This window comes from Mastigoproctus giganteus, chromosome 4 (genome assembly GCF_048544385.1).
Source record: "Mastigoproctus giganteus isolate SK-2022 chromosome 4, ASM4854438v1, whole genome shotgun sequence".
Lineage (NCBI taxonomy): Eukaryota > Metazoa > Arthropoda > Arachnida > Uropygi > Thelyphonidae > Mastigoproctus > Mastigoproctus giganteus.
In genome coordinates, this window is record NC_143578.1 from 98,465,716 (window position 1) to 98,493,165 (window position 27,450).

The 27,450-nt window shown below is 36.7% G+C and overlaps 1 protein-coding gene across 1 annotated transcript; it reads left to right on the plus strand.

Moving 5' to 3' along the window:
• Positions 1-14,603: 14,603 nt before the first annotated feature.
• LOC150086940 (sulfotransferase ssu-1-like) lies at positions 14,604-21,490 on the plus strand. The gene is made up of 2 exons (XM_090371698.1): positions 14,604-14,749; positions 20,358-21,490. The coding sequence occupies exon 2, from the start codon at positions 20,374-20,376 to the stop codon at positions 21,358-21,360; it is 987 nt and encodes a 328-aa protein (XP_090227824.1). The 5' UTR covers positions 14,604-14,749; positions 20,358-20,373; the 3' UTR covers positions 21,361-21,490.
• Positions 21,491-27,450: the final 5,960 nt, after the last annotated feature.

The following is a 27,450-nucleotide window of genomic DNA, read 5'->3' on the forward strand; positions in this document are numbered from 1 at the left end:
TTAAATATTTTGTGATAAGAACTGGCCTCCGACATAATCGCTGATTTCCTCCAGATTTTTCACCCAGTGACTTTCATCTACACCCATATCTAAAGAAACACCTTCGTGGTAAGAAAGAAAGAAATATGCAGATGATTCTGTTGCGATGGATGTTGTGGACGCTTTGTTGGATGAGGGATTGCCAACCATAAGATTTTTTTTTTTTTTTTTTACCATGAATTAAAACCTTCTAACATCGCTGGTAAAAGTATATTAGTGTTGCTGGAGAATATTTTGAGAAATAAAAGTATGCTTTCGTTGTTATCCTATTATTTCTGCTTGAGGAAGTGGAGTAACCGGGCTTCCGAGAGAAAAACATGCTACCCTCGCCTAAGTCCGACTAACTTAGCCACGTTGTGGGAAAAGCACATAAAAATTCCTCGCGCCGTTGATGGGATTTGAACTCATGAGCTTTCCACTCGGTGTAGGAAGGCAGCAATTGTAGCCACTAGAGTGTGTGTAATCAGAGACAGATGTGAGCTACTTTTGTATTTCACATCTCTGTATGCAGAAGGCTGCTCTTGCGAGTGACTGTAAGTGAGTCACATAAAAGAAACAGATAATTCCCTCAATTTTAAGACCTTGAAACTAGCCTGTGAACAGCAATAGAATTACGACAAGTAAGGATATTTGGATAAACGAACCCACTAGTATTGTTTAAATAACTCATTGGTAATGAATCGAAGTCGGTATTGGAGTAATGGACATTCAAAACTTTGAACTGGCACACAAATTCGACAGGACGAATCCGCATGTAGATCACGTTGAGCCTATACGTTTATAACACTGCTAAAATTATGAATGGAATCAAATAAGAAAATTTGGACAATTACTATGCAGTTAAGTTGGGCTAATCCATCTATGTCTCAGCAATTATGTGTAACATAAATTGCTTAAAAGTCAGTTGTTTTCATTTGTTTAACATTTTCAAAGAGACAATAAGAAACTAGCAGTAAAACTTTCATAATTCAAAACTAAGAAAAAAGTTCGGTTTCTTAGCAGATACTGCGAAAATTGGTGGACAGCGAACGATATTACAAGAGAATGAGACTGACTGGAAACGGGTACACTGGCCTACTGATATATAAATTACGTTTATAAAGTACAGCACTCGGCCTGCACAGATGACGTAGTATACTCTGTACTTTCTAACTCAGGGGCTAACTCTGATGATTGTTTATATCTTTGGTTTGTCCTTTCTGAGGTACGTGAGGTTGTTCCCTTCAATCAATGAGAGATAACTGCTAAGGAAATTGAAAACCATCGCCAGAAAGATAAGACAGATATTAATGTCTAGAGGAGGAGGTTGCTGGTTGTCTGCTGCCTTCAAGCAAACAAAGAAATCCTTGTTTAAATTCAGATTTCACAAAAAGATATCGGGTGCAGATAAAGAAAATTATAAAGTCCCTTAGCGCTCAGAATATGACGTATTAAACGTGACAGAATCATGAAATGAGTTAAAAGTGCACAATTAGCCGTTTACCGTAAATGATGTAAACATCAATTCTGTTATCAAAAAAGCACACAAAATTTTAAAACATTTTCCTTAAAGTAAAATAATGCTTGTTTTGATGTTTTCAAATTCCTGAGATAAAAAATAAATAAATCATGGAATAAAAATACAAATGAAATGCTAAATATATTTGTATTAAGTAAAAATTAATGCAAGAATATAAAGTAGCATCAAAAAGACAGGAAAAAGGAATGTACAAATAAATAAGCATAAACCAAGGTTCACATAAGATGTGTACCTTGGTTTATGATTATTCATTTATTTATTTATATATTCTTTCTTTCTATCTTGTAAACTCTCCATATATTATTGCAGCTGAAGCAATGGACATATTATGTCTGTTGTTATGCGATGGTTGGAGAAATGAAAGGCAATATGGTGAATGCACAGAACATAAATAAGCAGTGACATTTTTTTTTATCGGTTTACTAAATATTGTATATAAATAATGAATCTGTGATACATTATAAAACCATACCTGAATATGTTTTTTCATGATATTGACCTCGAGTTTTGCATCTAAAGATAAATCAATAATTCTGCTTGCGATGGTTCGAATGACATATCACGTCTCTAGCAGAAATCAAGTTTATGATATCAAACAGAATTAGTATTAGTACTGAAATATGATGTAAGAAAGTAAACGTATACAGCTTGAGACAAAAACAAAAAAAAAAAAAAACTTCCCATTTCACCCATCCGTTCCCTCCAATATTCTGCAACCATCCTTCCTCAATTTGGATTTATGTTCCCTCATGTGCGTAGTCTGAGGAATCCCATCAACACTGAGCGTGCTCAAATCACCTCGCAGGCGCCTAGTCTCCAGACGCTGCAATTTACAGAACTAAAGCCTTTCTTGGTAAGAGCAACCCTTTTATTCTCCTCACCAATCTCGTTGCCCTTTCTGTACCCGTTCCATCACTTCTACATCCTTCCTAAAATGAGGTCTCCAGTACTGTATGCAGTACTCAAGATGTGGAATGACCATTGTCTTGTATAATGAGATAATCATCTCCCTGTCCCTGCTAGCAAAATTCCTGTATATTATTGAGAACACCCCCATGAGCTGTCCTGTCAGTCTGTCTGCACTGATCAGAGAACTTCATATCTGACTGCACAATTACACCTGGGTATTTTTCATTTTCCACTGTCCTGAGTATAGTATCACACAAACGTTACTCTGAGTTTACTGCTACCCATATGCAATACTTTGCATTTATCAAAGTTAAACTTCAATTGCATTCCCAGCACATCTGCTTAATTTTTTTAGATCCTGTTGAAGTATCGTACCATCATTACTGTCATTAACCACTACCAACCTTTGCAGCACCTTTAAATTTGGATATTACGCTTGTTATGCCTTCATCAGTATCATTAACTAATATAGAAAACAATGAACGCTGGGAGATTCCACTAATAATATCACTGCACGCACGACGAGCAGTGTCCATTGATACCCACTCACTGTCTTCTCCGCTCATCTATCCTCTTATTCATGCAGTAATTTGGCCTTAATGCCAAGCTGCTCCAATTTGTACAGCAGTCTTCTATGTACAACAGTATCAAAAGCTTTTCTGAAATCCAAGTATATGATATCAAAATTATTTTTTGCGTCCAGTTCCTTTGTGACTGCATCGTGTTATCCAATCAAATTTGTAAGAGAAGATTTCCCTTTAACAAACTCATGCCGTCTGAAGTATAAATGCAGTCCTGTATTACTTCTTTAATCAGGGACTCCATTATTTTCCATGGAACAGAGGTTATGCTAACAGGTCTGTAATTACTCGTGTCATTCTAAGTTCAGAAAGGGGGATAACTCGTGTTATCCCCTTTCTGAACTTAGGATGTAACTCGTGTTATCCCCCTTTCTGAACTGGAGGCAACTCCAGCTGCCTCCGTTATGTTTAACTTAAACAATTTCTCTTCTGCTTTCGTCTCAGTTATTACAAAATTATTTATCTCCCTGTTAGAGTTGTCGTAAATGAATATACCTCCGGATGGACCAGTGCAACAAGTGGTGTCCCTTAGGGATGTCATTAAGGAATAAAAAAAAAGTCTGTTTTTTTTTATTCCTTAATGACATTTATGAGGAATTGCAGAAGAAGTTTTTAAATTTTGCTGATGATTAAAGGTAGGAAGGGTGGTTAACGACCAGTACTAAACCATTTTGTTTCAGAATGACTTAGATCGGTTACATAAATGGCCGAAAATGGCAAGTGAAGTTTAATGCTTCCAAATGTAAGATTTTGCACAAAAGGAACATAAATCCACCATGAGTGGAGTTAAAAGAGAGCTAGACGAAAAAGACTTAGGAGTTACAGTTTAGTCCTGCCTGAAATTTTCTACTCAGTGTATAGGCGGCCAGGAAGGTTAAGGCACATAGTGTCTCCTTTATGATGTACAGACCCTTCGCAAGAAGGGAGAAGGATGTCCTTGTCCCTTTGTATAAGACGATCGTAACACCGTATTAGAATATTGTGTTCAGATCTGGAGGCTACACTTGAAGAAAGAAATAGAACCTCTAGAAAGGGTTCAGAGAAGGACAACTAGGTTAGAGAGGGGGAGCTAAATAATGTCCATATGAAGACCCACTTAGAAACTGTGGCCAACAAAGCTTGGCAACCACATCTTAGGTGAGCCATGATAGAGGTATATAATGTCCTGAAGGGAATCGGTCAAATGAACGAAGGAGGTATATTTCACTGGCAGAAGAGAGAACCAGGAGGCACAAATACAAAATTTTGGGGCGTAACAGAAGGCTGGAACTCATGAAGTTTACTTTCGGACTTCGTGTCATAGATCGCTGAAATGAACTGCTTGCAACATTGGTCGAGGTGGATAGTCCGATAAATTTCAAGGCTTAATTGGACAGGCACTTTTTGGCGACGAGAAAGGTATAAATGATGAATTTTTTTGGCAGATGCAGAAAAATTTGCTTCGTTGCATCATTTAGGCATTGCAGTACAAACACTTAATTTTTATTAAAAACATCAGAAGAAATAACAGTATTACAGAACGTTAAATGAATATTACATTGTGAAGTATGTGCAGCAGTGAAGTGAAAACAATTAGTTTTATATATTTTTGATTAATTGGTAACAAAATAATCAGTTATTTACTTTTCGCTTCTATAAATCACAGAAAGAAAAAATTCAATTAATTTAAGAAATAAAAATGGAACATGCCTTGAAATGTGTTTAATTTCAAATAACCTAATTTGTTTAATGTGCAACGCCATTATCCAACTTGTTTATGTGTATTTAATAAGAGGCAGCATGGGATACAGTCGACTTTAATACGTTTTATTTTTCTTTTCTTCTTTTTATTCTAAAAGAATGTCGTGGGATCGTCACTTTTGAACGTTTTTGTTTTTTTACTAGTATATGTTACCACCGTGATTGTTCTCTATGTTTCTTCCACACGCAGCCATAATCGTACATCGACTTTTCCTGACATGGTTTGCTTTTCATAAAGTAAAGCATTACTAGTATGGATAATTGTCATTTTATGGTCTTAACTTCTGGCAGCGACGTGAATCAAACCCAAGGATGGTATGACAGAACAGCGACTCCATTCACTGTGTTACCAGAGAAGAAGTATATACAGAAACGGTTGCAATCAATGGTTCTGTACCGAACCCGGGTGTTACAAATTCGGGTATTGATTACATGAAAATATAGAGGACTGGAAAAAAAAAAAAAAAACACCAGATGAACTCATGCAGCATGCTATCTAATTATGCAAATATGGAACCATTCCAGTATAGGAAAATCATTTTTTGTCAACTGAAAACCTGTTTGAAAGATTACATGACAATAAATACAATCATTTGAAAATTAAATCGCCTACAGGAGAGGTCGAAATGGCTTTTCAAAACTAGGTAGACGCTTTATTTACGTAGCTCTAGGAATATAGGCCCAACTCCCATTAATATCAGTACAGGCAGTCGCGACAGCCCTGGAACCAGGGAGGATCGCGCCCACCAACGTCATTCCCCATTTCCAGCCCAGAATTTTGGAAATTGAGTGGAAAAATACATTTTCAGATATGCTTTAGTTGGTGACTTCTTTCCAAAGTTGCCTTGACAAAGCGTAGTTGTACAAATTGCTGCCCGATACGCCTCTTTGCGTTTTCATTTTGCTAAAAGGCAGTAAATGTTTATTAATAACACACTGTTTGTAAAGAGGTTAGAGAGAGAGCGAACAAGGAAACAGACTCCTACAAATCAGGGCCCTTGTCACGTGGTGAAAGCAAGACCCGATCATAAAATATTCATATTTAAAATTCAAATCGTCATGATTTTAACTCGGCATACACCGATGTATAACAATTAGACAATATTTTTAAAACACACTTTCTGTGCATATGTTTCTGATATATAGTAGAATATATTTTGTCAGTATATTCTACTCCTTTGTAAGGATTTACTAATTTGAAAAATTTAAGATTTCGAAATTCATAATTAGGCCGAAAATTTAAGCAAAAACTATTCAGCGTGTGGTGTGCAGGTTACAGTCTACAGGGTATATATTTTAGTATTATAATAACATTAAGCGTGTTTAACGATCTAAAATATATTTTTTAACCAGCAGTTAAATAGCAGAGATCGGGCGACTGTTGTTTCACATGCAGTTTTGATTATCTCACGAACGATTATTAAATCGTGATCATGCAAGTGTGTTGTAAAGAAAAGGCCCGCCGCTAGGTACAAATATGCGAATATACAAAGCTGCCCCTTTGGAGTGGTCTGAGTTTGGTTCCTGTCGACGACTGACTGGAGGAATTTCTAAAATCCTCTTCAATCGAGGTTGTATTAGCCGATCTGAGGCGGAGGGTGGGTTTTCCCAGTGAGTTATTCGGAGTTTTTCAGATCACAAAACATACAAATCGGTTCGTAACACACATTTCGACAGACGTAATGCGATTATGAGCGTATGCTTAGGGGCCCTTAATACCAATACTTATTCGTATAAAGAAAATACTAAGTTATTATGTTCTTTTTTTTATTTTAATCTGATTAAGATGTTTATAAGTGTTTTTAAAAAGTCGCTTTTAGCATTTGGACTCGTGTCCCATTCACTTTAAAGGCAATGGGACGCATGTCCTTTTAAAATTTTTGAAGGGATGGAAAACATTATGAAAAGTCTGACATGTATACATAATGTCCAATCCCCTCCAGCGCATCTTTTGAAGTAAGGCCTAAATCAGCTTGTGGTGGTTGTGATTTGTTATGAAGAAAATTTCAGATGTCGTTTTGTCAGTTGTTCTTGTCTTTTCTGTTTTATACCGAGATGCAGGCAATTCAGTGTTTTCGCATATCGTTCCGAGTTAATAGCATCAGATTCTTTAGAGTCTAAAAGTAAAGAACCCGGTAGTCAAAGAAACAGTTACTATAATATTTCGTTCATAAATCTGGGATCGACATTTTTCGCGCTCTTGGAGTGTGAGAATGCTTCCACCGCATGCTGAAAAGTTGTCAGTTTTTGAGTAGGAACGTTCAGCACATAAGTTCAACATTCTGTTATGAATTTCTTGTAGTTCTTTCCATTCAGCAGTTAAAAATAAATTACTGGTCACTGATTTGTTTTGGACTCGCAGTTTATTTCATATACCATACGAAAAATTACACACACACCCGTAAAAAAGAGCAAACCGAACGAAGCCTTTTGATTGTGAACTAGCATGTCGACATGTTCATTTAAGCGTACGCGCATGCATTCCACCCCTGAGAATTGTTACTCGTCGAGGGATGTGCAGTCATCTTTTAATTGAACATTCCTCATATATTTATTCTGTATACAGCTTATAGTTACAGATTTCTTCAGAAAAATATAACACATAAATGTCTTGCATTTAAAGACTTGTATCCAGGGGTGAGCTGGAGGAAAATCGGAGGCGGGGGGAAGAATCGTGAGAACCTATTGTTTAAGGTAAGAAACCTCAAAGAAATGAAACGTTAGAATGTGAATCCAGCAATCAAATTAATGATGGCACAAAAGAATTATTTAAAGCAGTTATTTATTTATTTTTTTTTAGATTATTGACTCTTAGCAGCCAAAAAACCGATTTGAATTGTGCGAAAATTATGTTAATATTTAACAAATTTTATACGTTAGTGATTTTAAAAATATGAATGATGCAAATCTTATTAACATTGTAAAGTTCGCGGGATTTTATAAGATGGTGAAAAATCTTAACTTTCGACGTTGGATCGTAGTTAGGTATCATATCCGCAACCCTTCTGTGCAAGAAAATTGAAGTCGTCTGAACTTTCCGAAATCCACTGTGGCAGATGGTATTCAAAGATTAAAAAAACCGTAGGTATATCTCAACAGAAAAAAAAAAAAAAAAAAAAAAAGATCTAGAGGATCCCACGAACTCATTCCATGAGTTTGTGAGGCTTTTTAGATCTTTCAATACACAATGATTCGTTCCGATGGAACTATTTTGTCGTGGATATCATCTATAGAGTGCTTTCTGTCTGAGTATTGACTGGACATTGATGGAAGTGACATGACGGTTTGTTGGGGCGGTTTGAACTGGTTCGGACTTTGTCCTTTGCTGGTAGTGCATGAAACCGCAAAGCTCATTACTTACTGAGACGTTTCGGACTGTTCTGTTAGCAGTACGAAACGGGTCCTGTCATTATCAGAATGAAGACACTCATGTCATGCGGCAAGAGTTATACAGGACTGGTTTGTGGTCAATGACGTCAAAAAGTTGGACTAACCATCTCAGAACTGAACCTAATTCCTTTGAACAGCTGTGAGACGAAATGGAGAGTAGCATTAGGCTGCGACCAAAAACGCCCTTTTTCCAAACTGACTCTGACAGCTGTTTTCAAGAGGAATGGGAGCGAATTTCTACAGGAGTTTGTCCAGGAGGGTTGAGGTTAACGCAGATGCAAAATGTAGCCCTACTATGCATTTGGTTTCTGGATTAAAAGCCCTTTCTGCAGCTATCTGTGAGTCTGAATTCATTTAGTCGTACAGTGGTAGCCATATTTATTTGGTTACCATATATACATACAGTATATGATGTTAATAATGATGTTAAAAACACCTATTGAAGTTTTCAACATTATGTTATTATTAGTATTAGTAATGGACATATGGTCCTTGAGATTTTCACAGACATTCTCTCAAATATGCCAGACAAGCTGTACTTGCTACCTGGGAGTTTAAAACGCTGATGGATGTGATATTCGAGTGACACTCAAGTCAAGTGGACCTAATTTCGGCGAAGTCCGGACGGTCTATGATAGCCAAATTCTCTGCTTGCACCTTCATGATGGTAGGACTGCTAGTAATCCTGGGTATAACCTTCATGCACAAGAACATTGTCGGTGACCACCCAGGTGTGAACCAACGTAAGCAGGTGTCGAGGTGTGGTGTCCACACCAGATGGAGGAATACCGCTCCTCTATGTTACCAGGCAGTACTAGGTGGTAGATGACTCTCATCAATAGGTGCAATACCATCACTTTGCTTATTGGAGGCTTGAAGTGGTGAAACCCATGTTTAGTCTCTACAGCTAAGTTCCGGTCAACACTTCCCTATCTCTTCCATCATGCAGTATGATTGATGCTTTGGGGTTATGATGAACATCGTGGCAAGATCCATGATTCCTTACATTTCGAGGATACAGCTCTAAAACTGTGTTCGCAGACTAACCGCTAGTTAGTACACCGGACCGAACCTTTTGGTAACTCTCGAGGAGGCTTCCGGATCAGCTAGTGTATAATCTTGCTACCTCAACTCTGCCAGACAGTGACTGGAGGGAGTTCGAGTAGTGTGTATGCGGGGGTCATTGTTAAGGACACGTTATATGTACGCCATATCCAAAAATTTCATTACTTCATACAGCATGTCCCACCCAATTTTTCTTACTATTGAATACACCATGAATTCTCCAACGAATAAAGCAAACTTATCTGTGAAAGGATCTAAACCTCCCAAACACTTCCTAATTCATTTCACAAATATACGTGGTCTCAATTCTAATCTCAACGATGTCCATTTCCACTTTCAGTCTGCCAAACCCCATGTACTTTTTCTGACAGAATCTCAGTTATCGGTTGATTCAACTACTGGTCATCTCAGATGCCCAAATTATTCACTGTATGATTCCTTTCGCCTCAAAGGTGGGTTTTTTTTTTTTTTGTTAGTTATTGGCGCAACAGCTTCTGTGGCCATAATGCGCCTTCCAAGGTTTTTGCAGTACTCTCATCCAAGCCTGAGGCGGGATTCGAACCGCGACCTTTGGGTTGCCATGCAGGCACTTTACCCACCCGGCTAGCCCGCTAGGCTCAAAGGTGGTACTTGTGCATATTTCCGTTCTGATATTCCCTGTCATAGACTTGTAATTTGCAATCTCCTCTCTTCGATCTTCTCTGGCTTAAAATCTCTCTATCTCATTGTGTCAGATTCATTTGTTGTCTCTACCGTTTTCCCAACTCCACTAATCACTTGGAGCTCTTTCACTTCCTCTCTTTGCAACTTGATTTTCTCCAGTCCAACTTTCCTAACAGAGAGGTAATTTTCCTTGGTGATTTTAATGTTCACAACTCCAGCTGGCTTCCGTTTTCTAGTCACACGGACCCAGCAGGTCGAGATGCTGAGGCTTTTGCAATTACCAATGACCTTGCACAGATTGTTCATTTACCCTCAAGAATACCGGACAATCCTAATCATACAGCCAACACGCTTGATCTTTTTCTCACAAACAACCCTTCTAAGTACACGGTCGAAGTGAGAGTCCTTTAGGCACTTCAGATCATAATTTGGTGATTATCTCTTGTCCAATGGAGCGTTTATCTCATGGCTATTCCCAACCTCGTGTTGTTTGGCATTACAAGAATGAAAAATGGGATTACCTGCGAGATTTCTTTTCTTCTTTTCCTTGGTCGGATTACTGTTTCAAAACTTCTGATGTCAATTTGCTCAGATCGTGTCAACGAAATTATTCTTGCAGGAATGGAATCCTTTATCCCACACTCCACTTTAAAATCTCGTCCTTTATCTAAACCTTGGTTTTCCAATAAATGTGCTAAGGCTGTTCAAGAGAAGAATGTTGCCTATCGTAATTGGCTTGTTTCTAATTCTTCCGTTTCATTTTCTGCCTACACCAAAGCTTGCAACAATTGTAAAGTAGTTATTAATCAGTCCAAACTAGAGTTCGAACAGGCTAAGAGTAGAAAACTTGCTTCTTGTACTAATACTAGCCGAGCATTCTGGTCTCTTGCAAAAGCTATTGGCTGCAACATTTGGCCACCTCTGTCCAAACCAGATGGTTCTGTTGTCACTTCATCCAAGGATAAAGCTGACCTGCTAGCATCCCATTTTTCTCTCAACTCATGTATTAATGATCTTGGTAAAACACCTCCCACCATTCCCAACACGCTCCATTCAATGCCTCCTGTGGTCTTCCGTCAAAAGGATGTCAGAAGGATTTTTAACGAATCTTGATGTTAAAAAAGCTCCAGGTCCCGATGGTATTTCTCCACGTGTTCTCAAAACCTGTGCTACTGAACTTACTCCAATTCTTTGCCGCCTTTTTCCACTTTCTTATTCTAAAGGTGTTTTTTCCTTCTGCTTGGAAATTTGTTCATATCCAGCCAGTTCCTAAAAAGGGTGACAAATCCCTCCCATCCAATTATCGTCCCATTGCAATTACCTCTACTCTTTCTAAAGTAATGGAGAAATCAATTAATCGCCAAGTCTTAAACTACCTAGAAACCTTCCGTCAGATCAACGATCGCCAGTATGGATTCCGTCAGTGTTGATCCCCTGGTGATATTCTGGCTTATGTTACCCATTTATGGACTAACTCAATGGAAAGGTTCGGTGAAACGCAAGTAGTTGCTCTTGACAGCTCAAATGCTTTCAATCGTGTTTGGCATAAAGGTCTTCTAAACAAGCTTCCATCTTATGGTTTGCCAACTCTTTTTAGTAATTAGTTATCCAGTTTTCTCTCTGATCGCTCACTGAGGGTGATGGTAGATGGTTCTATATCTTCTAACTTCTCCACTATTGCCGGTGTCCCCCAAGGTTCAGTTCTTTCCCCCACTCTTTTCCTCTTGTGTATTAATGACCTTCTTCCATTGACTGGAAATCCTATCCATTGTTTTGCCGATGAAAGCACATTGCATTCCACTTTCCATTTTGAGAAACCTTGCCCTGCTCAATCAGCTACCAATTCCTTAAATGCGGATCTTCAGGTAATTCTGCAGTGGGGCAAAGACAACTTAGTTGATTTCAATCCTTCTAAAACTCGGTCTTGTCTTATATCTCGTAAAAAGGATTCTTCTGCTCCTATGCTTATCTTTGGTGACACTCCGATTTCTAGGCAAAATGATATATCTCTTTTGGGGATTACCCTCACTTCTAATCTCTCTTTGCACAAGCACATTACAAATATTGCTTGCTCTGCATCTAAAAAACTTGGTTTTCTCTTTCGCTCTCGGCGTTAGTTTTCTTCCAAACAGCTGCTCACTCTGTATAAATCGCAAATCCGCCCTGCCATGGAATATTGTTCCCACAACTGGGGTGGTGCCCCCAAAACCTCTCTCAGGCTTCTTGGTTCCATTTAGAAGAGGGCAGTTAGGTTAATTAATGATTAATCTCTAACAGAGTCTCTCCACTCGCTGTCTCATAGATGTACTGTTTCTACTGCATGCCTCTTGTACAGATACTTCCATGGGCACTGTTCTTCGGAACTGGCTTCTCTAATTCCCGCTCTCTCTTTCAAAACAGTCTGAACACGTGCAGCCACCAGCCAACATCCATATACTGTCCAATTTCAAACTCGCAGAACCAACTTTTCATCTTCCTCGTTTATTCATTCATCTGCCGTTTTCTGGAACAACCTTCCTTCATATGTATTTCCTGAAAATTACAGTCTACAGAAGTTCAAGTCAGTATCAACAAATATCTTCTTTCGTCTTCTCAATCTCCAACCCAAGCACGGTCTAATACCTCTCGTGTTTGGGGTTTGCATAAAAAAAAAAAAAAATGTTGCAAGGAAGCCTGAGGCTTATGCTGCAACAGGCAAAAAAAAAAAAAAAAAAAAAACCAGTAAAATAATAACAATAATAATAATAATTAAATAAAATAAATAATTAATAAAAGCAAAAGAAATAGACAACCTATGCGTTTCCCACCTCCCGTAGGTTACTATTCAGCTGACCTTTGAAAATTTCCAAACTGTCAGCCTCTACCACCCATGTAGGTAACTTATTCCAGTAATTTATAACTCGCTGGTTAAAATAAAACCTGCAATCCAGTCTAAACAGCTCCCCCATAACTTGAATTTGTGGCCCTAGTTCTAGAATCATATACATATAACCTTGAAAATGTCGTCTTCATTCATTTTACTTTTGCCTCACAGAGCCTTAAACACCTCAATCAAGTCGCCTCTAAGGTGCCTAGTTTCCAAGCTGTGCAACCCACATATTCGAAGTCTTTCCTCATATGGACGCCCTTTTGCCGATCTCGCCATTAAGATGCTCGTTGTCTTTTTTTAGGTGCGGTGTCCATACTTGAACACAGTATTCCAAGCTTGGTCTAACAATAGCATCGTTTAATAGGATTGGATTATGACATCCTTATCTACACTAACAAATATTCAATAAATCATCGATAGGATACCATGGGCCTTCCTTGCAACCTGTCTACAATTCTCGGAGAACTTTATGTCTGAGCGAACAGTAACTCCCAAGTCCCTTTCTTCCACTGCTGCCTTTAGTTCAACTCCACCAAGCGTATAAGTTATTTGTGCTTACTGTTCCCCAGGGGGTGTTGTCTTTGTATTAATTGTTGCTTCAGATGAATAAAGTTCTTGAGAGTTAAAACTGATTGAAAATCATGTAGTTTTTGGACAATCTGTCATTAATAGTTGATGAACCTGTCAATGCAGCCTATAGAAAATGAATTGTGAAAAGAAACAGATTTCTCAAATATCATCGAAATTTTCGCGTGAATAAAGAAAGTTATAAGTTACTTAATAACTTTTTTTTTGTATTCGTATTTAAGATCTTGTAGTTGCATAAATAATTTCCAAAAATTTTGGAGCTCTTGAAAATAAAAATTTGTTTAGTTTTAATATACTATATTTTAAAACAAATAGGGACGCCTTGAATTATTTTTGTCTGGGGCATACAAAATCTTCCAGGAGGCCCTGCCTGCGTATTTTCATCGAAGAGGACTCAGTTCAGTAACTGGCAACTCTAGATCAATTGTCGAAAATAATTTTTACCAACGTATTTTTACCGAATACCGAAAAATAGCTTCATAAACTTGTAAAAGTCCATAAAGTTTAACTACAAAAATATTACCAAAATAAAAATAAAATGATAATGTGATATTAAAGCCGTATTGATAGTTAATGCTGTTCACAATTTTGGTCGAGGCTCACTATTATAGTCGGGCTCGAAAGAAAACAAAAGTAATTATCTTTGGATCTGTGACTAAATGTACAGCGTTTTCGAAATTCACCTACCTAGTTGCCGCTAGAGAGCAGCACATGACATGTACCTTTCTTTGACTGTTTTTTTTTTTTTTTTTTTTTTTTTTTCTGTACAAACCAAAACACTCTATAGTTCTTACTCGATAATAGAGTTTAATCGAAATATTTTTTGAGCTAAAGCATAGTTTGAAGGTTGCATTCGTAAAGGCAAATTTCGTTTGGCCTTCGGGTAGTTATTAAATTTATGTATTAAAATGAAATTTGAAATAACTGAAAACTTCCTTACACTACTACTAATTCATATTTATATTCATTCATACTAATTCATACCTTGGTTTAGTTAATTGTTGTTCCGGTGTGTTAGTTAGGTACAGTGAAATTGTAAGTTCACGTGGTTGTACTGACTGCATCGAATGGAAATTAATTAAACTTCTTAGAAATTATCCAAAACAGCACTAAACCGTTATTTCGCTAACACTGTGACACATTTCCACATACTACCGGTAGAGGGCTCGCCTTCAGGGAAAACATGTCAACTTTTCTCGTTAATGAACAGAGGAAAGACACGTAGAAGTCACGTGCAGGTGTTGTGGCCTCGAGGATACAACCCAAATTGCTGGTTAAATGTTCGTGTCTGTGAGATTTCTTTGACGCTGATTGTTTCTTCGTTTGTGCTACATTTTAAAGACAGGTAGATTTTTCTGCATCATCCTCTGGAATTTCTTTAAATAGGTAAATTTGAAATGCTAATTTATTTTCATCTACTAAAATGTATTAGATGCGTTGTTGTGTATCTAATTGTCTATATAATATCGGTGTAGATATACCATAGTTTACCCATAAATTTGAACTACGTATGTAGTGTAAATGCATTGTTTTAATTGTATTTCATATTGTGGCTGCCTTCACAACGAGATACCAGGTATTGCACTACTTTGAATAAATAACGCTTCTCTAGTAGAGAAGACTACTGTTATTTATTCTCAGTGGATAGCACCACCCAGACGGCACCGTTTCAAAGCTGTTGGCCTATCGTTGGTGGGTTGGCAGATACCACCCACCGAGGATAGGCCAACAGCTTTAAATACATTATCTGTTCGCCATTTGGCATCTCTCATATTGTGAAATCACTTCGCAACTGATGACATGTTGCATTACCAAGGTACCTGCTAGGGCTTGCATAAAAGCGAGAAATTTCAAAACCGAGTTTAACCGAAGTTTACTCTTAAAACCGGTTTTCTCAGATTTATGGAAAATAATTAAAAGCTTATAACACAGGTATCTTGGGTAGATTGTACAAATCGTAATCAAATCTTTTAAACAAAATCTATCACCTCTTATAGTAAAAAAAATTAAAAAATTAAAATGCTCCAAAAAAGTAACCAGCTTGAGATTATACAAAATTACAAATTGTATTCAAATCCTTTGAATAAAAACTATCTTCTCGTATAGTAAACAAAAAAATAATAAGCCTTATAATAATAATAATAATATAATAAAATAAAAATAATGTGAAAAAAAAACAGCTTGGGGAAATTACTTTACTATTTATTGCTCAGCTTTTTTCTGAAAACGATCCTTTAAAAAACACAGTATATTAAGCATTTTTCCTGATAGACTTGACCTTATTTTTGTGTTAAAGAGACCAGTGATCGAAAACACTCTCTCAGATTAGACACTTGTTGGTTTAATGGTCAGCAGTGCTCTATAAACTTTCTCCAGCTTTTCACTTCTACTGCTAGTTGCCTCCAAAATTTTAAATTCTTTGCCGATTTCCAATTCATTCGGATATTTTGAAGACTCTTCAGTTAATCTCTTTATTACACTATCATACTCTCGCATGAGTGTATCTCCAACATCGGAACTAGACGAGTCTTTGTTTTCTTCTAAAAGAACAGTTCGTTTATTTTCAGTTTCTTCATTCAACGCTAAGACTCCTTCGGAATGTTTTGCAAATAATCTCTGATAAATCTCTTCAGCATTCTTTTTCAAAACTTGCTTACTTGGGAAACAAAAGTTCTTGAACCTGAATCTTCTTTCCTAAACTTTTTGGGGTTGTGTAGATAGCTCAGCAAAGCCACAGTTTGACAATTTCGTCTTGCATTGTAACGCTGCAAAAGGCTTTGGTGAAACTTTAAAACAAATGGGTTTTCTGCTGTATCAAGCTTAGCAAGCATAAATTCTAATGAAGACTCTGCTTTAAGTAAGTCTGTATCTTCTGAGGTTATAGCCTTCAGAATCATTTCAACTGGTCGCAGAGTTTCACATAGCAATTCAAGTGTTTTCCAGTCATCGTCAGACACAGCTTCAGTTGACAGTACTGCACATAGAGCATTTGGAATGCAATTTTTCAATTTCAAAAATCTCTCAATCATATAGAATGTGCTATCCCATCTAGTCTTGCAATCTAATATAAGTTTATATTCTTTCCCATTAAATTTTGCTTTAACAAAATTTTGTAATATGTCATTTTTGGTAGGCGATTTTCGAAAAAGCTTGCAAATTTTTCTGACTTTGTTAATAGTTTGTGCAATATTGGCCATTGGATTGAAGAAATAAATGAGCTCATCGGTAAAGTCGGTTTGATAAAGCATGCCTTGCTGTCTTTCTTCAACATCACTACTTTCTTCATTATTTTCATTTTCTTCATTGTCTTTGGGAGACTCAGAGACTGTGGCACCATAATTGATTGCTTTTTCATAAAGTACTGTACATTTATAACTGACAGATGTATACAATGGGCTATACATTGTTGATGATTAGGCGTAATTTGCTTGCCAAACTTAATCATCATTGCTGCTCCATCGGTAGTGCAGGCAACAATATTCTCATCCAAGTTCAAACCAAATTCCTTTAAGTATCCATTCACAGTTTGCTCAGTTCTTCTGCTATCAAGTGAACCATTAATCTCAATAAGACCTAACGACCAATGATTGTCTTTTGAATGCACATTTATATTCATATACCTTTTATTTTGTATAGACGTATATTCGTCTGGAATCAATGAATACCGTGCACCTAAAACCAATGAATTTTTGAAATGCTGAATGAGTTCTTCTTTCTTAATTTTATAATAATTCAGAACCATATTTTTAATTCCATTCACTGATGCTGCTGGTAATTTATCGTATTTATTTCTCTGAAGGTGACAGCTTGATTGTATAAACTCACTCTTGGCAATTGAATTAAAAGAAAATCCATCTAAAGCGGCTAATTTTGAAATCTCTTCTTCCATAGATTTTTTAGCGATAAAGTTTTCTAATGTTCTTACCATTTTTACGGGAGATTCATTGTTATCTTGTTTAATGTCAATCTGATGCATTTTCTTTAAATGCAACATCAAATATGATGTAGATCCTCCAGACTTCATTATTTTCTGACATTTCGAACATTGTGCTTCATCTTTGCTTTTTCGAGCAAAATAATTCCATACATTTGATTTCATCTTAGACATATTAAGAGTAATAAATATTAATTAGTAGGAATTTATATCACCGATAATTTTAAATAAAAATATTGAAGGTAACAAAGGCACAATACTATGCGTCACTCCTGCAAGCACTGAATGAAGAATCTAAACGAGGCAAGTTTCAAAATTTTCACGAAAGAAATTTTTAATTTTTTTATCTTGCAATTTTTTTTCCCCAATTAAATCTATTGTATTTTCAAAATTACATAAATTTGGTGAAGCTGCTTTTTGGAGAACATTTGATCGCAAATTTAATAGGAATAAAGCAAAAAACTTTCTACGATTGAAATTTGATGGAATATTCAGCGAATCTGTTCTGGTGGGTAACCATCAATAAGGCGGGTTCCATAACTTATCTGGCGAACAAGATAGATGGAACGGAGAAATGTTGAGCATTTTCTTTTACGCTATCGCTCCGACTCACTCAGTCGTAAATGAGTACACCTGCATCGTGCCATGATACAGGTGGGAAGATAAAAGGTACCCCCTCCTAGATTTGGGCCACTTGCCCATGAGATTCGTACCTAAACATAAAATCAAATAAAATAAAATAAAAAATGTTTAAAACATAAAGCAGTTGAACGATCCAGACAAACGAACAAACAAAAGAAAATGTGCGTAACAAAAAACTATATTCGAGGGCTAACTAAGAAAATATTCGAATCCGGTTTTAGAAGCTCGGTTTCGGTTTTAACAACTCAATATGAAAACCGATTTAACAGGTTTTATAAAACCGGTTTGCAAGCCCTAGTACCTGCCCACTCAGCGATGATAGGCCAACAGCTTTGAAACGGTGCTGTCTGGATGGTGGTATCTACTAAGAATAAATAACAGTAGTCTTCTCTACTAGAAAAGTGTTACTTATTCGAAGTAGTGCAATACCAGCTATCCCGTTGTGAAGGCAGTCACAATATGAGATACAATTAAAACGATGCATTTACATTGCATGCGTAGTTTAAATTTATGGGTGAACTATGGTGTATCTACATCGATATTATATAGTTAATTACTTAAAACCCATATATAATTATGCCTTGTGCGTTTCATCTTTAAATATCTAATTGTACAGGATATACAGAACGATAAGATAAACTTTCATTTGAGTAGAATTAGAATTTGTGCTTTTCTTATTGTTGTTTAAGGAGTTCATTGGGCAGAGAGAATATATGAACTCCTGCGTTGCGCTTTTCCAAAAATTCCATTTTCATCGCTGGTGACGAGTACTGAGTGAGTCAAGACACCACAAACAAAAATATAGTTTCGTATGAAGCTAATTTAGCTGCTACTAAATAGTTGCATGAATATTTGTCTTGCATTTTCCCACTCCAAATTCTCAATTGAACTGAGTGAATCTGCCTCACCGCGGGGCGGGATAGTTCTACACCGGGTTATTTGAAATCAATACTATTACTACAGTGATTCCTAAACTTATATACGTTGTGCCACTTAAGATATTTCATAAATTAATATATACTTCAGTACATTTAATCTCAATGAATGAAAAAAAGAAAAAATGCACTTCATACCTCGCCTAGTGGGATGGTTTTTCCATTGTTCGCTAAGAAAGTGCATCATGCAAGTTTTTCCCCAGGGGAAATGCCCGTTTGAAAACCTGCAATCTTTCTCCGATTTACAGCATGGGGCATTCTTGGGAAATAGTTCGTTAACTGTTAAATTAAAAGGTTTTAAAATTAAAACTTAGATCCATTTATTTTCACAAGAAAAAAAATTGTGCATTGGGCTGATCTTCATGAGAGACTGTGATTCTTTCACAAATAAGGTACACAATGATAAGCTTATCTGTCATTTAGTAAATATGTTACGCAGTGAAAGGACCGGTGACTCTAACTACAGGCGGTTGTAAAGTGACAAACTTTGTTATTACGAAAAATTTGCATCTCGTGAAGTACCATATGTCAAACGGCCGAATCTGATGCTTGCCATGTCATTATAAAATTAAATAAAATGAAATAAGAAAATGTTATTATGATATTTATTTTAAAGTCTTATTAATTTGATACCAACAAACAATCTGGACAGCGATGAGTTGTATTTTTCTTAATACGGATCCCGAAGATTGTGATATCTGAAATAGTGCTTTCCACCCTAGAAACCATTATTGTGCAATCGTAATTATTGCTTATATACAGGATGTTCGCTTGCCACTCATGTGTTCCAGGAACTGTGTAATTTTTCACCCAATGGTACACCTTGGAAATGGTTGGTCATTTCACTCTTGTTGGTGTTAAATCGTGATTTTGCGTTGTGTGATGTCGAACGGCTGCAGTGGGTTAACGCCTCCTGGAATTACAGCGAACCCACGTGTATTTCGCTCTGTTACGTGAAATCTAAAATGATCCTCACACAATAAAAGAGCTGGCTTTTTTTAGAAAGTCACATGGATGTTTTGACAATACGCTCTGTCTCATGGACGTTGTGGTTCTGCTGCATGCCTTTTCTATTTATACTAAACTAAACTTCATGAGATTCAGCCTTCTGTTATTACTCCCCAGAATTTTGTATTCGTGCCTCTTGGTTCTGTTTAATAAAGCCGGTATTTAAAAGAAGCTAATCCTAAAGGCATCGATCGTGAAAAAAAAATTAAGGAAGCTAATGCTAGGCATAAGAGACAGAGAGAGCACGAAATAATTCTTCAATATGAACCTATTTTGGTTTTTGTTTTTTCATTCCACTTGGATGAAATTGTCTTACATAGTCGTAGATTTTATCTGGTATGTTTGGTTAAGTGGAGAGAGAGAGAGAGATATCCTGAATAGCTGCAATAAGGTGCTACCTACATAATTCTCATTAAAAAACATGTATCAATTCCTGATTATAATTATTAAAACCTGTTTTTTTTTTTTTTTCTAGGGCAAGATATTTGATAATGACTGAAGTACAAACCAAACCTCGGTACCAGGATGTTGATGGTTTTCGCATACCGCCAATATTTTTACCAGATGTTTTTCGGTCAGCGCTGAAGTATAAACCTAGAGCAAATGATATTTTTATTGCTAGTTATCCGAAATGTGGAACAACATGGGTATCAAACATATTAAGCCTAATTTTTCGGAAAGGGGAGGTTCTTAAAGATGCAGCTGAGATGTTTCAAACGATTCCATTTTTAAAAATGACCGGACCTGAAGCTGTCGAGAACATGACCAGACCTGGGGCTATTAAAACCCAGTTACCCTTCCACTTAGCACCTTATTCAAAAGAAGCAAAATATATCTATGTAGCTAGAAATCCCAAGGATTGTTGCGTTTCTTTTTACCACTACACAAAGTCAATTCCTGCTTATGGATTCACCAATGGAAAATTTGATGATTATTTTGAACTCTTTATTAATGGAGATGTAGATTATGGGGATTATTTTGACAATCTCTTATCGTGGTATCCGCATAAAAATGATCCTAATGTATTGTTTATCACATATGAGCAATTGAAATTAGATGCTAGAAGCGTGATACTAAAAATTGCTCAATTTTTAGGGCAAGAATATGCCAGTTATCTTGAAAAGAACCCCAAGGCTTTGGATAATATAATGCATTATAGCAGCATGGAATATATGAAAGATGTTGTCAATAAACAGCTGGAAGACATGTTGTCCATGTCAAAAGAGGAAATTCTCGCCCATCCAAAACTTCCAAAATTTATGAAAGAAATGCTGATAAAGTCAACGGGTAAAGTTGGTGAAAGTGATGCTGATAAAACCAAACAGCCAAAGTCAGTAAATTTTATCCGAAAAGGCATTATTGGAGATTGGAAAAATTATTTCTCTGTAGAGCAGTCTCAACGGATGGACGCAAAATTTGCTGAGAAGACAAAAGGGACTGATATTCCAGAACTATGGAAGGATTGCATGACTCTGTGATGGAGTGCAACTTAGATGGGAAAACAAAAACTTCACAGGAGTGAAATAATCTCAGTTCTTCCTATCTCGTATCATTTCGAATCAACTGGATTTTCGGGATCACTAGTCCTAGTTCTCTAAGACTCTAAATTTTAGTTACATAGAGTTATATAACTCTAAGAATAGATTATTTTATATAATACAGTTATTATTTCATATAACAACTCGAAATATAAATTTTATATAATAACTATATTTTTTATAACGTTATATAAAATTTTATCTTAGAGTTATGTCGAGATTCACCTTGTATTAATTTGCCTTGTCATCAGCTCGGATAAATTGGCACATCTTTTTTGGATATTGTTCGAAAATAAGCAGTAATTTAGGAATCTTAATCTATAAATGTTATCCGTAATCGTTATTGATGTTTTAACACACAGATGTCACTCATTTTTAACACCATTTTTATATAATGTGCAGTATCTGTTTAAAAAAATGGTATTATTATGCCTTTATTTTGTTATTGAGCAATAAAATTTTATCATTCTGTGACTCATGTGGCGTCTAACGGACTCGTGTTTTTTGTTTTGTTATTTCTCAGCATTTTGAAGTGAGACATATTGTTCCATATTTTATTTTTCCAATAAACGTTCTCTAAGCAGCAGCCATTATCAATCCACTGCAGGATGGAAGTCTCTTCAACAATTGATGTTAAGGGAAATGGACCATAATCTGCCAAGCTGGTCCAGTGTGGGTTGACAAGTCGATCGTATTTAGCAGTCAGGGGCTTGAACTCCGATCTAATCAAAGAGAATGTACTACCGCACTTCCGCTCCTGACCATTCGGCTACGAAGGCCTTTAAAATGTTCCCACTTGGGAGTAACTACAGACGTGAACAACTTTTATTAAATGAAACTCTTCAAATCAGAAACAAAATGTGAAGAAAATAAGACATAACCTCCAAAATAACTTATGAATAACCCAATATTTCAGCAAGCATTGATACTCTTGCGAAAATTATTCAAGTCCAAAATGTGATCATTTTACTTTATGATATTTTGCATACGAAATTCTATTTTAGATTTATTATGTAAAAATTTAATTTTTCAATTATATATATTTGTTTCAGCTGTAATATGCCTAATAAAATGTTTTAGTACTTTCTGTTGTTCTTTTAAAATAAATCAAACCGAATATATTTATGGATATGTACATACACGGTATTCCAAAAATGTGGGAGAATATTTGTTAGAGAATTAATACGTTTAAAAGTATGGATTTTTTTTCATGGAATCAAAACTTTTAGTTCCAAATATCGTCACTGAGTTCTAAATATGTCACTGATGTGCTTTTTAATTTAAAGAGCATGTCAGTCACTCGTTGTCCATTAATCACCATGTCATCTTTTCCTGACCAAGCTCTACTGTTTTAAATTATACTGCAAGAATTCAGTCGCTATAAAGACGGTAACTTTACAGAAGTAGTGTAATGATTTCAGCTGGTGAGCCAAAATAATGTATCAGTTGTGTTAATTTGCAAACTCTTCTGTCTTCAGTCGTCTGAAAAAGAAACAGAAATTTATTATTTCATAGAATTTATTATTTTTTACCTGCTGATCCCTTTAAAATATGCATTCTTCATCAACCTCCACATCCAAATAATACACTTAATTTTCATGGATAGATTACAAGAAAAGGAACAATATTTTTATACAGTTTTTCCGTCGACTCCCATTTGCCCCCTTGGAATGTAGCCACTCCTCTTTCAAGACGCTTGACCCCCAGCGGGTAAATATCGACCCCGTTTCGGAATCTCTGACTTAATTGAATCACATTTTCTGAGTTTTATACAAAGGCATATGGGGTGGATACATTTGCCCCATTTCTCGCTGTTAACGAATCAGGATGTAAGATATGAAAGGAAAGGCCCCGATTCTTTTTCAAGGGAATTATGTGCTTACATTTTAAATAGTTCAACTTTTTTATCATGGTTAACCGACTAAGTATATGTATGATGGGGATTGCCGGTGCTTTGTACAGTATATGCACTGAAAGGACAGAATTCTTGGGATACCTGGTCCCTGAGCAACGCGACACTGTCACCCCTCTTGCTAGTGGATGAACCCACCGTTTGGAAAGTATATAGGTTCACTGCATTCAAGTAGACGATAATTCGATGTCAGTATGGATAAACGTCGCGAGTTAACCGACTTTGAAAGGAGAGGGATGATAGTGGGTGCCCGACGCATGGATCACTCTATCGCGGATGTGGTACACAAATTGCACTATCCTTGTTCGACAGTATCAAGAGTGTATCGAGAATACGCCATTTCCGGAATAACATCTCATCTTGGACAGCGCTGTGGGTGGAGAAAGGTGGTGGATGAACGTGGCCGTCGATATCTGTCTGACATTGTTTCAGCCAACCGGAGAAAGTATAAAGTGTGTTAGCTGTCTGATGGCACCAAGGGTTTTCTACATCTCCGCGTTGTGTACTCTGTTTATGTATCAGAGTACTCTGTGGAGGCCAGAGATTTACAAGTGTGTGGTGGAGTGAAATGTCGTGTAGTGTTATGTTCTGTTATTCTTCTGACCATTTAGCCGTTGGGCCCCTAGTGGGACCCACCGTTGCCCACACTTTTCCACGAGGAGGCAGGTCAGGCACCGAGGAGATTTTTAAGTACTCTAGCATGCCCTGCCACCTAGTTTCTGAAGATTTCAGTAGCAAACGTACTATATATATATATATATATATATATATACAGTAAAAAAAAAAAAAAAAAAAATGGAGCATTGTGGTGAATTTACAGCCGAATTGGGGTATAGGTTAAAGTGAGTGGGGTTAAATTTTGCGCTTGTTCAATTAAGTTACTTTATGGGTATACTCAGTAAGTTAAGTTTCAGTGGGAGGCTCGAGGGAACAGATAGAGATAAGGGGCGATAGATAGGGAAGGCGACTCCGTTAAGATCAGTGGGGACAGATCCCACCAGGAGAAGAGGGGGAAGGCAGGGGGAGGGAGGAGATGGTAATCCATTTGGGGGGCACCATTCTTTACTTAGGTACCTTGTTGCTCTTTTCTTGTTCGTTTGGTGCGGGACAACGTCTGCTTTGTTATGCAGTGCGATCAATGTCCTCCTCCTTGCGAAAAGATCCAGCGCGAACTTACTGACGCTTTGTATTCTTCTTCGGTGTCCAGTAAAATTTGTTCCTCATTACGGGGATTACACGTAGTCTTGATTATAAGGATGCTTCGGAGATCCTCGTAGTATTCACATTTATACATTATGTGTTGCCGAGTCTGCAATCTGTGGATGCAAAGAGTCAAGAGACAAGAGACTCGTCTATTGTCTAAATAATATATAAATAATAGACTCGTCTAAATAATATATAAATAATAGACTCGTCTAAATAATATAGTATGAATCAGAGCTGTATTACTCAATATGTTCTACGTTGGTAATAATATAGTAAATTGATAAGAGGAGTTTACCTCAATATAGTACGTGGAACACTTCCGTATGATACCCTCCAGAAATTAAAACGGAAAAAACGAAAAAATCGACAACTTACCGGTACATTAAAGTAAAATATAAATAATTAAAGTGAAATATAGTCTAAATAATATATAAATAATAGACTCGTCTAAATAATATGTACATTGTAGACAGGCTCGTCTACAACGTACATATTATTTAGCTTGACATTTATGGCACCGTGGCCCATTAATAGGTATGTAGTGTTTAATCCTGGGAAGAACCAATGTGGAGTCCTTGAGTAGACTCTGCTGACTTGGGGAATATGAATTTTCTTGATTTCTCCTTTAGAGGAGTTGGACCAGCTCCATTGCCATGCCTGCCTAGGTTTAGCACTAGCAAGATTTTTATCTCTTTCCGATTATTCTCCGGATCTGTGTGTACCCTACGAACGTCGTTTGGATTAATCTAGACTCGCAGCGGTTCAAAACCTTTTTTGACTCGCGAATCCCTTTCAACATAATATTTTTAATGCGAAACACTAAGCCTATATTCTCTAAAATTGTATAAATTTTTATTATAAAATATTTCCAAACTACGTTTTTTATAAGCGACATTGCATAATAATAAAAATTATTAAGTATTATTTATGCTTTGTAAAGCAGTTATTAATAAATCCAAATTAGATTTTGAACGGGCTAGTAGAAAACTAGCTTTTAGTCCAAATGGTAGCTGAGCGTTCTGGTCTCTTGCCAAAGCTATTGGCCGCAATTTTTTGCCCATCTCTATTCCCACCTCTGACAAATTCAGATGGTTCTGTTGCCACATCAGCCAAAGATAAAGCTGACCTGCTAGCATCCCATTTTTATTCCAACTCATGTATTGATGATTTTGGTAAATCACCTGAAATCATTCCCAGAACACTCCATTCAATGCCTCCTGTGGGCTTCCATCAAAAGGATGTCAGAAGGATTTTGATGAATCTGATGCTAAGAAAACTACAGGTCCTGATGGTATTTCTCCACTTCTTCTCTAAACCTGCCCTCCTGAGCTTACTTCTGTTTTGTGTCGTCTTTTTTCCCTTTCTTATTCCAAAGGTGTTTTTTTTTTCTGCTTGGAAATTTGCTCGTATCCAGCCAGTTCCTAAAAAGGGTGACAAGTCCCTCCCATCCAATTATCGTCCCATTGCAATTACTTCTACTCTTTCTAAAGTAATAAAGAATTAATTAACCTCCAACTCTCAAAACTATCTGGAAATCTTTCATCTGATCAATGATCGCCAGCATGAATGCCGTCAGTGTCGTTCCACTGGTTCCACCCATCTATACACAAATTCAAAGGAAAAGTTTGAAACTCAAGCCATTTCTCTTAACATTTCAAAGGCTTTTGGTCGTATTTGGCATAAAGGTCTTCTAAATAAGCTTCCGTCCTATGATTTTCCAGCTGTTCTTTGTAACGGAGTATCCAGTTTCTCTCTAACCGCTCACTGCAGGTGATGGTAGACGGCTCTCTGTCTTCTAACTCGTCCACTAACGTTGGTGTTCCACAAGGTTCAGTTCTTTCTCTCATTCTTTTCCTCTTGTATATTAATGACCTTCTTCCATTGATCGGAAATCCTATCCATAGTTTTGCTGACGATAGCACATTGCATTCCACCTTCCAGTTTGAGAAACCTTGCCCTACTCAAACAGCTTCAACTTCTCGATTATTCACTGCCAAATCCTTAAATGCTGATCTCCAGATAATTCTTTAGTGGGGCAAAGATAACTTAATTTTAATCCTTCTAAAACTCAGTCCTGTCTTATATCTCGCAAAAAGGATTCTTCTGCTCCTGTGCTTATCTTCGATGACGCTCCGATTTCTAGGCAAGATCTTGGGGATTACCTTGACTAATAATCTCTCTTGGCATAAAGCACATTACAAATATTGCATCCTTTGCATCAGATAAACTGGGTTTTCTCTTTCCCTCCCGGCGTTACTTTTCTTCCAAACAGTTGTTGACTCTGTAGAAATCGCAAATGCGCCCTACCAGGGAATATTGTTGCCACATCTGAGGTGGTGCCCCCAAAACATCTCTCAGGCTTCTAGATGCCATTCAAAAAGAGGGCAGTTAGGCTAATTGATGTCTCATCTCTAACAGAGTCTCTCCACTCTCTGTCTCATAGACTTTCTGTTTCTGTTGCATGCCTTTTCTATAGATACTTGCATGGCACTGTTCTGAATTGGCTTCTATAATTCCTGTTCTCTCTTTCAAAGCAGTCCGAACACGTGCCGCAATCAGTCAACAACATTTTCAAACAACGTTCATCATGTCCAAGTTCAAACTCACAGAACTTTTCTTCTTCCTCAATTATTCATTCAACTAGTTTTCTGAAACCACTTACGTATTTTCCGAAAACTACAATTTACAGAAATCCAAGTTTAATATAAACAAGTATTTTCTTTTAACTTTTCAACCCATTCATGATACTAAGTACTATACGTTCTAAAAGAGTACCTATACATAACAATGAACCTTGAGAATGAAAAAAAATATATATATATATAGTTTCTTTTATATATATATAAAAGAAACTATATATAGTTTCTTTTATATATATATAAAAGAAAAAACATTGAATACAATGTTTTTTC